Raw genomic sequence first — 15,389 nt, forward strand, 5'->3', positions numbered from 1 at the left:
CCTTCTGTGGTAGCTTATTGTCAAGCTGCACGGAGATTAAATAATTGGAACTACAGTCTCGACAGCAGTTGTAAAAGTGAAAAATTCAATGCGAAACAGTCTCTGCTCTGTACCGGCCTGACACCTTGCTTTGAAAGCTTAAGCAATATAGCACTACTCTTGGAGAGACAGGATGGAAGTGTCAGGCTCAGGTGAGAGAGAAAACAGTTTTCATCTCCGAGGTCCCCACTACAGCTGTGCAAGCCAGCTCATTGATTTCTCATCCATTAATAAGCTGGTAAGGTAAACTCTGAACATAGGAAAAAAACCAGTAATTTTTCAGACTCCATTTTTTTTTTTTTATGCTGAAATAACTGTTGTTTCCCTCTAATTAGAATTAGGGTTTTTAAGGTTTTTTTTACTATTCAAAGTTACTGCTGCCTGCATCTTTGTTAACACTTTTAATATAATTTTTTAAAAAAACCAATCTGGTAAATAAAGTAAATCTTTATTCCTGTAAAATTATTTTATAGGACAGAAACAAAACAAATGTATTTGATCGATCAGTTCTTACAGATGAGCTGAATCCTTGTCCCCCCCAAATTTTTGTTCCCCTCTAGTCAGAATTAGGTTTTTTAATTTTTCTGCTATTCAAAGTTACTACAGCCAAAAGTCTCCCTAAGCTTTTACAACGAGTTCAGGCTGAGAATAACGCAAGTGCTCCCCGCCAGGTGCAGGGTCTCAAGGAAAAAACAAAGTTCTTCCAAATTACAAGTGCTAGTCTAAGAAAGAGCATCTGCTGAGCAGGTCATTAGCCACCCTAACTGAGCAGGATACAAAAAGTTAATTGAATGAACCCTTAGACTTTGTGAATGCAAATATTTAAGAAATCGATAGGCAGTAAGAGCAGAAAGTTAATCCTATGGAGCTGTGATTAAAGTCCGCTCTGAAGCATTTGATGTGGGAAGAGACACATACAGCAGTATTAGTCAGGGCCTGGCTTTACACGAAGTAACTAGAGACTGGCAGCATCAGCATGAACATGGCCGGTAATATACGTCAGCTGTGATCTCAGAGGTGTCTGAAGGTGAGAAAATAGTTTAATCTCCTTTCTTCCTCATTTAGCTTCTTTGCAGAAGCAGCCAATCAGGGAGCTATTTATTACTAATTCTGATTACAGATAACCTTCTGCTAGGCTCTGGGCTAACCTTACCAGTTAGAGATCAGCAAGAAGCCGCTGGGCTCTATCACCAGTGATGCCTGGTTCACAAGATGTTTTCTTGAAAGACATGTACTACTTGGGCCCCTTTACTCACAGTTGTGTTTTACTTTCCATTCATACCTTCTCTTAATTAAAAAGTGTCTGATCATACTCTGCCTTGCCTCACGCAGAGACACCAGCTTGTTTCTCTGCCATCAGATACAGGGACTTGGGCCCTGGGCATTCGGCTGCTGAAGCTTATCACGTATCCGAGTCCTGCATCAAAGTGCTGCTGAAGAAATGGGATACCCAATACTGTTGGCCGAGGGGCTTTTCACCACTGTTTCCCTGCCAGGGGACGGTGCCTAATCCATGTCATTTGAAAGGGAAAAAGGTTTCAGAAGAGCTGTGACAAAGCAGGAGCTCAATTTATACATGCCTTCATTATTGCTCTCCACCTGATCTCCAAATGCCTTCCATAAAGAGTATGGGCCTGACATCTCTACAGTTGGTAAACTGTCAGGTCTGTGTTATGCGACTTAACTAATTAGTTAAATTGCTTTAAAGGTCTTCTTCAAAGCACAGGAACTCCGTGTAATAGTTTTCCCTGGTCTCACTATTCGTTTCCAAAGACGAACTCCACACGGGGTAGCTGTGTTCCGGAACAGTTTGGCGGGCACCGCTGTGACCCCGGCCGTCGGCACCGCGCAGTCCGCCCCGCGGGACCAGCGGCAGCCCCGGCCCCGCTCCTCGCCCCGTCCCGCGGCCGGGCGTGGGGACCCTAGCTCCGCGCCCCGACCCGCACCGCCGCCGAGATGCGAAGCGCCCGCTCGGCTGAGGGGCCCGGCGGGGACGCTGGGGGTGCTCTAGAAATTCGGGTTTCCCACCTGTCGGCTGCAGCCCGGCTGGGCGGCGGCCGCCCGCTCTCCCCCCTACACCGCGCCCCTGATGTCAGCGCGCTAAACCCGAGCCCAAATCTTCTCAAAGGGATGCTGAGCGGATTACGGGCCGGGAGTTCGCTAACTGCCTCCTCGCCCCAGACCGGCCCTGCCCGCCGGCAGCCTCTCCCCGCTGACCGCAGCCGCCGCTCTCGCCGGGCCGGCGGCGCTCTGCGAGCCCGGCCCGGCCGGCGGGGAAGCCCCGAGCGGCGGCATGCCCCGGCCCGGGGGCGGCCGGCCGGCGGGCTGCTGCAGGGCGACCCGCGGGAGGGGCCTGGAACTTGCGTGAGGGGGGGCCGGGGGATCCCTCGTCCGCCGCGGCTTCGCTCGGGGAAGAGCCGCAGTTCCCGGCGGGGCAGCGCTCGGCGAGGGCGGCCCGGAGGAGCCGCCGGCCGCGGGGCCGGGCGCTGCTCGGGGCGGAGGGCAGCTCCCGCGTCCCGGCCCCGGGGCCACCATGGTGCTGCTGTCAGGGGACGGGGAGCAGCTAGCCGGGGAGCGCGTCTGCCCCGCGCCGGCGGCGGCGAAGGAGATGCCCAGCGCCGAGGCGGAGAGCGGCCCCGAGCAGGGGGCGGCGGGGGCTGCCGCCGAGGGGCTGGGCGAGGCGGAGGATGAGGAGGAGGCGGAGGACGAGGAGGAGGAGGAAGAGGACTACGAGGAGTACGAGGACTACTCCGAGCTGCCCGACACCTGCAGCATAGCCTCGGACGACTCCTTCTACCCGCCGCGGGGGCTGGAGGACGAGGAGGAGGAGGACCGCTGGTCCCTGGAGCAGGGGGAGCGCGACAGCCCCGAGGCGCTCAGCCTCTTCCGAGCCTGCTGCACCAACAACGCCGTCGTGCTCAAGGCGCTCATCCGCCAAGGCCCCGAGGAGGAGGAGGTGCGGGAGACCGACCGCAACCGCCGGGTGAGCCCCCCGCGCCGCGCCACCGGGAGCCGCGGGCACCCCTCGCCGAGGGGACAGCGCCACGGCTGCCGCCTCCCCTGGCCCGCCCCGTGGAGCAGAGCCGGGGGGGAGGGCGGGGGATGGGGGTGACTCCGCTTCCATTCGGCGGGACGCTGGGCTGCAGGACCCCGAGCAGCGCGGGGGGGAGGAGGGCGCGGAGCGTCGCCCGGCCAGACGTGGCTTCCCGCCTTTGCCACCGGGAAGGGCCGGTTTGTGGGAAGAGAGAAAGGCTGAGGTTCCTGTTTTCCCGCCATCGGTTTTGAACTGCGTCTTGCTTTCCCGCAGTTTACTGGGGAGAGCGGCCTCGCTGGCAGCGGCCGTGTTCAGCTGGGCTCAGCCTTCCTCTCTGCCGGGCTGCCCGGCTCCTGCGCTGCTGCGCGCCTCTCACCTGGGGAGCTTGAACCACTGCTCAAAGCTTGTGCTTTCCTTCTTTTTCGTTTAGCTCTCCCCAAAATGTAAGCTTACTCTCAGTTCCTAGAATGCCAAGCAGGGCTGGGGGTGTTCCTGTGCTCAAATCAGACTTTTTGGAGTTCTCCTGGTACTTGTTTTGTAGCTGTTGGACTATTTTTTGATTTTGCATCAGTACAAGGTTTATGATTCAGCTTTTGCCTCTTTCTTAGTTAATAGCAGTGACAGAAGCTTACTTCACTACATCAGAAGGTGAAAACTCGGGAAAGATTTCCTGGGTAGCGTGTGACTGGGACATTTGAGCAACAGAGATTAGCAACAGCATCTCCTCTCACTAGTATTACTGCAATTTGTATTAAAACTAAGAATTTTTACTTGTAGTTTGCATATACAATCTCAAATTTTTTTTTTCTACAACTGGTCTGTGACAGTTGTCACAGGAATATTTCAAAAAAAAAGCCTGAATGATTTTAGTTGGGCAACTGACTTGCACGTTGTAGCAAAATAAGTAGTCTTTGCCTCAGAAATAATGCAATAATTTGCGTTTGGGGCTGTCTGGAGAGGGGCTTTTTTTTTGTGTCTTAGATGCGTGTACTTGTAGGACTTTTCCTACAGAATAGCTTTACTTCCCTCCCAAAGGGTTGCTTTTAATACAGATTTTTAGTGATCTGATTTACAGTAAACTTCTGCAAGAGATACAGCAAGCTGTATCAACACATCTGAGGGCGCAGCAAACTATGGCATGGGGGTGGGAACAAGCAGCAGAGGGTAGAAATGTTTTAAATCAACTTTTCTGCCCCAGCCAACATACGGTGTAGGTATGCTCTCCATCAGTAACATTTGAGATTCAAACATACATTACAGGAGATTTTGAAGATCCTGCAGATACATCTACCCTGTGTATGAGGCCGGGGCTGGAGCAAGAGCCCAAACACAGCCCCAGCATTGCATGGACACTTGCCTCTGCTACGCCCACTGATTCAGCGTGCCTCAAGCATGTGGGGGGGGGGGAGAGGTTTGGCCCCACCAGGCAGCATAAAAGACCAAGTGCCCTGCGGCTGTCCTGTCTGAAAGGGTGGCCTTCCCGCCCAGCAGAGGGTACGCAGCTGGCTGTGAAGCTGGAGGCATCCCCCATCTCAGGGCTGGGGTCTTGCAAAGCTGAGCCAGGGGGTATGAACAAGTTTGGCATAGGCATCAGCCCTCATCCCGCAGCAGCTCCTTCTGCAGAGGTGGTCAGAGCAGGGTTGTGAAAACAGTGAATTTACCTGGTTGGACAGCTCTCCCTTCCCCATCCCACTTCCCAAAACGCAAGTTATTCTTCTTTATCTCTCCAGCTTCCCAGAAAAGCCAAATTGTAGCTTGAATCCAAACTAAAAGTTCTTATTTGTTCATACTGTTAAAAAAAAAAAAGTTTTTCTCTGCTTAAGCAAATATTCCATTTGACTTGGAATTAAACTTTTGACATCAAATTCTGTTTTCTGCATTTCTGATGAAAACAAAGTAAAAGAAGTTCTGTAACTCAGCAACTTCTGGAAGCCTCGTTAATGATGTGGAAGACATGAGTCCAGTTTCTCTGTCTGCATGAGGGGTTATAAACCCTCATAAAGTGCCCTAACCACAGCAGTACAGAGCAAGGCAGTCTGACTTTTCCAGACAGATGTGCGTGCGATGGGAGCAACATTTCTACTGGGAAGCTGAAGCTTCAGGTGCAGTCCCGACCTCCCCACAGGGAACATCAGGGCAAATTCACATTATTTTGCAAAGGAAAACACCTTTTTCAGAGAACTTTACTTGACAAGAGGGAGGTTTCACTCAGGTCTTTCATCTCCCTTTCTGTGGAATTTTTGTAGCTCTTAAATTTGTTATATAAAGTCATTGGGACATTATCCATAAACAAAACTTAATTTCACTGCCAAAAAGTAACTGAACGAATTACACACGCTACTTGTGGTAACGAAATTTTTCAGTTGATGAAACTAATACTGTTGGCTTTCAGCATCTTCTTTCGCAGTGATACTGTTTGTATCTTGCATACATTTATTGGAAAGCTTGCCTTTTATACTGTGAACAAATAAACTGAACTTTTGTTTTTTTTTAAGGTTTTGTTTCTTTTCTGTGAGGCAGGAGAGAGAAGGAAGAATAACTTGCTTTTTGAGAAGTGGGATGATGAAGGGAGGACTGTCCAGCTGAGTATATAAACTATTTTCACAATCCTGATTTGATAACCTCTGTTATCAGAACCTTCATTTTTCATTATTTAAAACCATTTTTTTTTCAAACTAGACAAAGCATGTGACAGGTTATGGTAGTAAGACAATACCATATTTTGATCTGAAAGTAATTAAACTCAACTCACAAAACATAACATGAAGAAGAAAGTTCCTAATGGTTAAATTCTTTAAAAGAATCTGGGTGCAAACAGCTGGAGTTTTGCCATTGCTTTGGTTTTAAATTTTTACCTTGTCCCTGAAGTGTAAATGTATAAATTTAAGATTCAGAAGGAATTATTTCTGAAAACGCAAAGATCCAGAGGTAACCTTACTTATTTTCCTCCATCATTTTTATTGAAATACTTCAGTTCTCTCTTTCAGGTCAGTTTGACAAGATTGCATAGTGGCTTTTCATGGGGTTTCTACAGAGGCTGGTATTTTTCCCGTGCTCTGTTCGTGAGCTGCAGAACCTCCCGCCAGGCACAGGTTTTCATTAAGTTCACCTTCCTGCAGTAAACTAGACTCCACAATGTCCAATTTATCAGTCACCATATGTAGCCTGGAGACCAGTACCTTCCCTCTCTTGTTTTCATTACTGTAGAGACAACAGTTTATATGTCATTGGCTGCATGGGATCCCCAAAGGGTCGATCCCCGCACTTTCTGTTGCACTGCTGTCTGTGTATGGAGTCCTGAAACACTACCTATACTAATTGTAGATCAGGCAGGGTGGCTTCTCATTAATTAATGTTGATGTGTTTACCTGCCTTGTGCTGGGGATAAAGAGGGATTTGCAAATATATATGAGAAAATAAAATTGTGGCTCCAGTGAAATCTCCTGAGCTGGCTGAGACCAGAGTGTGATCTGGAAACTGACGCTGCTTTTCTCCATGTGCTGTGGTGACGGATTTTGCCTCCTTACTAGCCACATTTCCAGAATTTCAGATATTTAAATCTCATAAGTTTAACACCACATCATATTAAATCTTGCCTGGAGACCAGAATTATATGTACTCAGAAAGACAGAATTTCAAAATCTGGTGTTACCTAACCACAGAATGAAAGCAAATTTAGAAATTTGCCATGACAATAAGGCAATAAGGGATGGGAGGGAGAGAGAGAAAAGAAGGCAAAGAACATTCTCATGCCAGAATGAAAATAATCACTGCAGCTCATCCATAGAAAGGTTTTGTGTTAACCATGCGTGTGGTATAGTCTGCATTAGTAGGCATTCTGTAATTCTGTGTTTTAGAGTTGCTATTTGTGTGAAAACATTCTGCTGTAGTCTTTTTCAGCTTCTCATTTTTTTATGTCATTGTTCAATGAATCTTTCATCTGGTTCCGTAGATAGCTGGGAATTTTGCGATTAAACAGTTTATTGCTGTATGTATACTATTATATAGTGGAGATCGTACATTTGTGATCTTTGTTTTGCCCCCTTAGGAGGTGTGAAGACAAAATAATCTATGTGGCTCAGCTTGTAAGCTCTTTCTTCTTTTTTCAGAAAATGTTCCTAAATCCATACATGAGCACGGTTTACTTTGCCCATTAATGCTTTATACAGGATGCTGTTCAGTACCACTGTGGACTAGGTTTTCCTTTGAGGCACATGGTTCTGCAGCTGTGTCACTAAGTGGGCCTGGATTTGCTTGATTTTTCTCCTTTTTCTGCTGAAGGAAGAAAACAGAGTTTTGAAGGCTATTGTTGTTCTTGATCTAAATTTCTTTTGATTTCTCCTCTCATGATGCCTAGCAGAAAAAACATGAAGAATTGCCTGGGGAGGGACAGAGATGCATCAAACACCTGGAAGCTGCTGTTACTGAATCAAATAAAAAAAAAGTGGCGGCGTCCTGGCTAGAAACCTACTTGAGAAGCTTGTGAGAATGTAGGGTTGTGCCAACTGTGGAAGTAAGCCCAGAGAAGTAGGAGCAGGAGAGAAGTTTCCTGGGGGGCGGTTCACGCCATTGCGTAGTACCTAAATTAGGAAGATGGTTTCCCTGCTCTCCTCAGCAGAGAGGAGTGAGTTTCTCTGGAGGAGGATTCAGGCTTCTATGTTATGCTCATGTTCTAGCTGCTGTCCCCTACCCCTCTGCCAAAAAGCCTCCTGCTGACTTTTGGGAGAGTTTGCAGAGACTGGGCACGTGAGACTTAACGTTTGGGCACAATGAATACCTCCTGAAGTGGAAACACCGTGTTGGAGGGCATCAGCAAGCGACCCCCTGATTCGAGTGGAGATGTTTCTCTGAATGCAGCCTAGGTTTGTTTGTGTGTTGCTGTCTGTAAAAGGACATTCTGGAATAGCGTCACTCACGCAGTCTCCTTACTGGACCCTTGATGGTGTTGGAGGCATCAGACATGTCATAGTGGTCTCCCTGCCCTACGCTGCAGACTGCTCCTCAGCAAGGCAAAGAAGCCCACGGGCTGTGTACTACCACAGCGAGACTGCTTCAGGCAACTCAGCTGGTATAGGGGGCATTACCCTTCAGAGTTTTTCACAGAGACATGCACAGTGAATTCTCCATGGAGTTGACACCTGAATTTGTCTTTGCCAAGGGGCTGTGCTCCTAAAATTGTGACTGGCTGAGAAGGACAGGGAGCCAGTGGTTCAGGTCCCGCTATCCTGGGTGAGGGAACATTGTGCTGGATAGCGCTTTTCTACGAAGTCGTGTATCACAAAAAATGCCAGAGCTTGTCTAACACTCCATTAACCTGTTTTTATTATTTTTGTGATCTTCACAATGCTAACTTGTAAAAATAAAAAATGAGGAGTGCAGCATTTTGTGGTGAGGGATAAAGATCTCCCTGTCACATACTGTTTTTCAGTTGTCATGGAACATCGTCTAAGTCAACCCATGTCAGAAAAAGGATTTGAAGATTGTCAACTGCTGGGAACTTTTTTTGTATTTTCATAGGCAGTTTCACTTCCCTCATATTGTCTCATACAAGGTGTTCTCATGGGAGGCATTGTATTGAAACTTAACAGCATGACAATAAACCACAAAAGGGAATTTTCAGGGTGGAAATAGTTTTAAAAAGACCCTAACGGCAACAGTAATCTCATTTTAAAAAGTACATAAATACCCAAATGCACTAAAAAAAAAGCCCCTGGAAATGCATATGTGTTTATAAAAGAGTGCGCAAGGCAAGGCATGGTAGATGTCCAAATACAGAAGCTGCTCAAAACTCATTGGGAACCCTTCAAATATGGTAATTGCAACTCAAGGGAAGCCATTAGAAAGGTGTAGACAGAGCATAGAAAATAGGAAGTCGGTTGGCTAAGAGGGAATTTGGTGAGCTAACCAGACCATGCACCAGATTGATACAGATAGGCACTGAGAGGCATTGTCAGAAGAGTGTGGGCAGGTTAGCTGTCTGCCTGCCATTTTCTGCATTCATCTGAAGTGTTAGGTGAGTAATGCCTTTGTAAATCTGGCACAAGAGCATATCCTTTAAAATAACTGAAGAGGTACTATAGAACTATATGCATAATGATAAAGAGAACAACTAGTAAGGACCATAAGGGTGCTTAGACATAAAGAATGGAAAAGCAGTTCTTTAGCAGACCACTGAAAATGTGTGACCAGACCTGCTGCATCCTCCATGCAGTTGACGGATAGCAAGATGTAATTTGTACTTAGTGCCAAAAGCAGCATTAGCTAACAGATGTAACTCTTATAGAAATTGATAGATACAACTTTGAAGACCACATCAATATGAGAAAGCTGTACAAATTTAATCTAGTTTCATGTGATGCAGCTTTTAGTGAAACCAGATGAAGAGCAGTTTCCTTGAATAGTTGTGACAAATTGTTTAATGCAAGAGATACAGAACAGGAGGGATGTTTTTGGCCTGATGGTAGCCCAGAAGTAAAGGTCATAGCAATCTTTTGTTCTAGTTTAAGCAGGGTTTTATGTTAGTGTCTTAAATCAAGTATTGGAAGTTGCAGAGCTCCTCAGAGATGCAGCAATGATCCTGCTTACCCAGCTGAGCACAGATTGACTCTAAATGTAATAAAATATAGCTTCATTTAAAATCTAATGGTAGTTTAACAAGACTGGTTGTCTGGGACATCTGTCATCAATAATTATGACAGATCTATAATGGCGTCTACAGTAGAACATGCCTGTAACATAGGTAATAAATGTGACCCCAAGATGCCTTACTGCATTCTTCCAGGAGAATCTCTGAGGTTTATTTCATGGTGCATAGTGTGACATTGCTAATTCCTTCATCCCATTAGGAAATGCAAATTTATATTCTTGTGGATGAATTACTCGAGAAGGAATACTGACACTAATTTTCTCCCTTATAGGTTTCTAAGGTCTTTTCCCTGAAATTTTATTGAGGCAGAAATTCAAGATTTACATAAATTTGTGGTTCTTGTACCTTGGTTTTTTAAAAAGGTTATTTGGAAGTAATGCATAGGCATTGTAGATATCTAGACAACTTCAGACAAAAGTTTTGCAATTTTTTTATGATGAAGCTGAAAAAAGAATGGGTCTAAAAGAACTTAGGATGGAGAAAGGGACTTCAGAAAAGTCCATGAAGAGCAATCATCTTTAGAAAAGTCAGGTTTAAATCCTACAATAGAGGAGATGGAAGAAGAAAGTGACATTGCTGTCCTCATTGTTTAAGGACTGAAATCTTCCATGCGGGAGACTTTTGTATTTAACCACAGCCTGATATAAGATAAGAAAACGCTAGAAACATCCTGGGACGTGAAAAAGAAGGTTAAATTTCCTTTTTTCTGTCTATCCCAGCAATCCTATATCTTCTTATAGCAGTAAATAAGCAATTTTTAATAATTATTTCCTGGTTCTGCTTTGCCTCCCTACTCTTACTCTAAACCTAAGTGTTGCGGTTCTGGCTTTTCAGCTGTGTACAATGGTATCTTGCACGGAGCATTGGTAGTGTCGGAGGTGCCTTAAAACTGGACCACTCCAGAAATATCTGAGAATTCTCCTTACTGTAAGGGGCTGATAAAGTAACCACTGGCTGATGTTGCTTGGTGGCTTCAGGGTGGCCTCAGAGAAGCGGGCTGTTCTCAGCTCGCTGCCGTGTGGCTCAGTGGTTATTGAGGAGGGCTCCAGATGGCCTAGCTTTGGACCAAGAGTTCTCAGAGGTGGAGCCCAGCATGCTGCTTCTTTCCAGAGTATAATCGTATCTGTGATAGAGTTTGTGTGGCCTGAAACCTGTCAGAAGTGTTCAGTCCTTCTTCCCAGAGAGGAAGAAGGCAGAGAGTTCTTTGAAGGGCTGGGAACTTGGGTTTCAGTTGTATTTACAGTTCGCACCTAAGCAGAAGCCAACCACGAAACTTGGAGCTTAAAAACTGTTTTGGGTATTAATAATTTTAAAAGAGGTGATTTTAGAGACCCCGCATCTGGGATGTGGGCAGCATGGCTGTTGCCAGTTCAGAATCAGAAGTTAAGAAGTAGAGGGCATCTTCTGTTAGTACGAAACTACGCAGAGGTTCACAATCCTGAAAGCCTTCAGTTGCTTTTCTCACTGCTGTAGGTTTTCCATGCTGTATCTGTATTCATTAGCAGATTTTACCTTTTTTTTTTTTTGAAGAGGATATGGTAAGACCAAAACTTAACCAAGCTGTAGCTCCTTGCTGTTTTGTGCTGGTACTCAGGTATTCATTTTTGAGCTGTTCAATCAGTTTCAGTGTCCAGTGACATATATAAAGAGACATATGTGGAGAACCCCTGCATTGTTTTAATCCCAGCAGCTCTACTGATACCTGGCATACTCACATACATACTAATGGAAATGGTTAATCTCTGGGCACTGTTATTCTTCTACCTTCCGCTTCTCAAGAGCTAAGGTTTCTAACCTACAGGAAAAAAAATTAATTTCCAGTAGCCCTTTTCCATGAGCCTAAGGTAGCACAAATGCTTGGCCTTAGAGGTGTTTCAGATCTTTGGGTAAGGAGTGTTCCTTGAATTAGGATACTACTCTGCATAGAAATCATTTTTCAGGCCTCAGGCCTGACCTGAAACAAAGGGCATGCCAATACTGTTTGTCAGGAAGAAAATGGAAGTTGGAACAGACGGCACTGCTAAGAAACACCGGGTTGTTCTTGAAAGCTGAGTCCTGTTGGGTTTCACTAGCCTGTAGGAGCTACTGGGCTTCAAATACGTTGGGAAAGGAAGCAGGTCCAAAAGCCTCAAAGTTCCCAGATTCTTCAGCTGCAAGCTAAGTACCAGTAAGTCATTGTCTGACACCTCATCTATCAAGGCTTTAGGTCTCGAGGCAGGGTCTCTCAGGAAGAAAGAATAAGTGGTCCCATCTCAGGCAATGGGCTCAGAGCTAGCTGCTAAGAAGTGCCACAGGAGTGATGGATTCAGGTGCCAGCTGCAAGGGACAGCAGGTCCCCAGTGACACATCTTTCAGCATCATCGAGAGCTTAACTTTGAGTTCACTTTATGTCCTTTGGTGCTGCGGGAAGCTGTGATGTGGGGTGGGGCTCCTGGAAGACCAGAGCCAGCGCTGCCAGGTAAAAGGCAGGGATCCCTCTCATTGGGTAGTGCCCTTTTCAGAGATGTGAGACTTGCTTGTTTTTCACTCAGTCTTGTCACTGGGTTTCAGGGGATGTTTCAAAAAGGCTTTTGAGATAGGTTCACTTTTGCATGTGCCACAGGAACCACTCGTCATCGTATTAATTTTAGTCACATGGTCTTGTGTGTGTGCTTGGGAATAATATGAACTAAGAAAATAAATACTAACCAATGTTGAACAAGGAGTAAAAGTAATCAGAATATCTGTTTGGATCTGTCCAGACATTTCAGCAAGTACTATTGCGTTCAAATCTGTTCTACTACTGCAGAAGAGGTAGATTGAAAGATATGAAAAACAAAGCCCTGTTACACATTTTGGTAACGATTATGGTGTAACAGAGACCTAACAAAAATCAGGTGATTTGTCATAATACTATTATGTGTTGGTATTACTTCATCTTCACAGGGCAGAATGATAGTGACTCTTGTATGACTTCACAGGTGTTGGTTGCTCCGTGCCAGATGAGCCTAATGTGCATCAGGTTAATTTTAAATTGCGTTTAATTAAAACACGTTTTTCTTCCTCTAAAGAAAAATGATATGGGATTGGTAACTAAAACTCACTGTTAATTTTGAAATAAAGATTGATTTGGAAAGCATCAGCAGCCTTTTGCTTGCAGAAGATCCCACTGGATGAGCACGGGCTGTGTGTGTGTTGCCAGAGCAAACCACCTCTGGCACAAGAGCTCGTCCACCCTACTCAGAGTTAGCCTCTCTGGAGTGGACCAACAGTGTCTGCACAGCTGGCATGTGGCCTGGATTTTCTCTGACTCCCAAGTTGTTCTCCTAATTTGCCATTTTTTTTCAGGCTTTTTGATTCAAAGTGCCCAAAGTAGCATCATTTGAAAGGACTGGTGCTGTTTCCTGCTGTGTTACAGTTTTGGAGACCATTAACTTCACTGATACTAAAATTGGTAATAATACCTATTTGCAAATGGTGTGTACTTATTTCAGGTATCATGAGATAGCTTTCAGGTAGGATGACATAGCTAATATAATGCTCCAGTTTTCCCCAAATTAATGGTTTTGTCATTAATTTCGGCACCTTTTCGTATTCTCGTACTTCGTTTATACAAGTCATTCTGTTCTGGGTAGTTTTTTAGTAATTGACATAAAAGTGCATATTGCCTGCTAACCATTTTTCTGTGTATTCTTCCTGTATTGCCTGTCGTTGCTGTATGGAATGAGGTTTAACTTTTGTGACTGAGGCATAGTTGAACAAAGGCCACTTACTAAAAACTGATGGTAGATTTTTTTAAATAGAAAAGAAAATCTCTGGAGGATGTGAAAGCAAGGAAGAACTGCCATGGGCTTTATTTGAGACAGGAGTTCACCTTTAATGTTTCCATAAAGTTACTCTCAGAAGGTTACCCTTTTAAATTATTTAAAATGTTACACCACATAGGTTTGAATTTACCTATTTCTAAGGGTTCTTTCATTAAAAACAAAACAAAAACCTCTCCAACCTGATTTAAATATAATCCTGTAGCATACCCAGTGTGTCACAATAAGAAATAATTAAGTACTGTAGGAAAAGATGGTTGCCACGGAGTCTGTGGTTGCACATCTGGCAGAGAATTAGCAATTCAAATCGTATCCACTGTGGGAAAAACCTGCAACGTGGAAATAGTCCCCATTTTTCAATTCTATTATTTTCTATTATGTCTGTTAAATTCCACAGGGAGCAATTTGAAAGCAAGCTGATGCAAAATGGGAATGACTCATGGTTCGCCTTTTGTTGCTTCACACAGTTCGGATATATAGTGTTTTGAGCCTGATCCTGTAATACCCTCTCACATACGTGGGTTTGTTTTTTGTTTGGTCTTTTACCTCTTTGCTTCTTAGTATGTGAGGCCTCATCTTTGGGACAGCCTGTGTGTGGACAGACCGACTGCTGACAATGAGAGACACTGCCAGCAACCACCACAGCTCAGAATGGGGCCCTTGGGGAGGTTTTGAAATGTTGTTTCTATTACTGCTGGGGGGGGGGGGGGGGGGGCTTACACGTAAGCCATTGTTATGAGTTTTCTGAAGGGGAAAAGTGGCAGATAAGTGAACGTATTCAATCTGTTCATAAAAGCAGCCTGTGGAATAGGAACCTGACCAGAGTACTAGGGACATGATAATCTTGTTAGTACCTTACTTGAATTAAAATAGCACACATGCAATTTATTGAAGTCAGATGTCTTCGTGCATTTGCAGTACTTGTTTCCATAGAAGTTCCCATGAAGTGTATTAGATCCATTACATGTATGTGGAAAAAGCCCTGCAAAAGCAAGATAATTAAACATGACCGACAAGAACTACCTCGCCAAATTACACCTGTTGCAATAAATACAGTTGCCTGAAAACTTTGAAAAAAGTTTCTTTTGAATTTTAAAAATATAATCGGACATCACAGTCCTTTCCCACCATACATTACCTCCCAGTCATCCTGTTAGTGATATGACATGACTCAAACATTGAAATATTTAGTACTCAAATGAGACATTTTAGAAGGGGTAAGCAATATCAGCATCCCGGAACAAAAATAAAGGGTGAAAGAAAGAGATATGGTGAATAAATGTCAGCCTTTCTTTTAAAATTTATTACCCAAATTATTTTCGTCTAAGGCGCAAGATTGTGAAATGCCTTTCACTTACTATTGCCATCGTTTTTTTTTCTGTGGGCATTCTTAGCTTGACCTAGTTTATGGCTATTACAGTCAGTGCAGTTGATTTATGAGCAGAGGCTCCATTCACAGGTAGGTATGAGTAGAGCTGAGGTATTTTGGTGTACAGGTATGGGACTGTTACTGTGCATTTCACAGATCACAAATGTACAGCGATCTGATCATCCTCTAAGGGTATGAGTTCAAATGAAAAAAAAATAACCTGAAGGTTTCTAGTAAGGTGATGTTGTTCCCCAGTGCTTTTCATATCTCAGGTCTAGCACTCTTTTCTGCTGTTGTTAAAGCTATGAAATCCCCTAGCTATCAGGTGTCAGCAAAAAATACTATGATCTTTCTTTGGCATTTTATTACCTGATGCTAAATCAGTAGGAACTTGTACCCTCCTGTGGTAGGTCCACAAATCAGTCGCTCTATTAGACGCAGATGGTAACTGTGTGGCAAAACAGATGAACATCGCCAACTAAATGACATAAATGCGTG

At 44.6% G+C, this 15,389-nt stretch overlaps 1 protein-coding gene across 1 annotated transcript in view; it reads left to right on the forward strand.

The window, feature by feature from the left end:
* Window positions 1–2,572: 2,572 nt before the first annotated feature.
* Window positions 2,573–15,389, forward strand: part of ANKRD33B (ankyrin repeat domain 33B) — a 45,624-nt gene continuing 32,807 nt past the window's right edge. Inside the window, exon 1 of the mRNA XM_086469403.1 lies at window positions 2,573–3,022. Within this exon, the coding sequence (XP_086325529.1) occupies window positions 2,573–3,022 (450 nt within the window). The remainder of the gene's footprint in view (window positions 3,023–15,389) is intronic.

Source organism: Leptosomus discolor, chromosome 8 (genome assembly GCF_034619465.1).
Source record: "Leptosomus discolor isolate bLepDis1 chromosome 8, bLepDis1.hap2, whole genome shotgun sequence".
In the NCBI taxonomy this organism is placed as follows: Eukaryota; Metazoa; Chordata; class Aves; order Leptosomiformes; family Leptosomidae; genus Leptosomus; species Leptosomus discolor.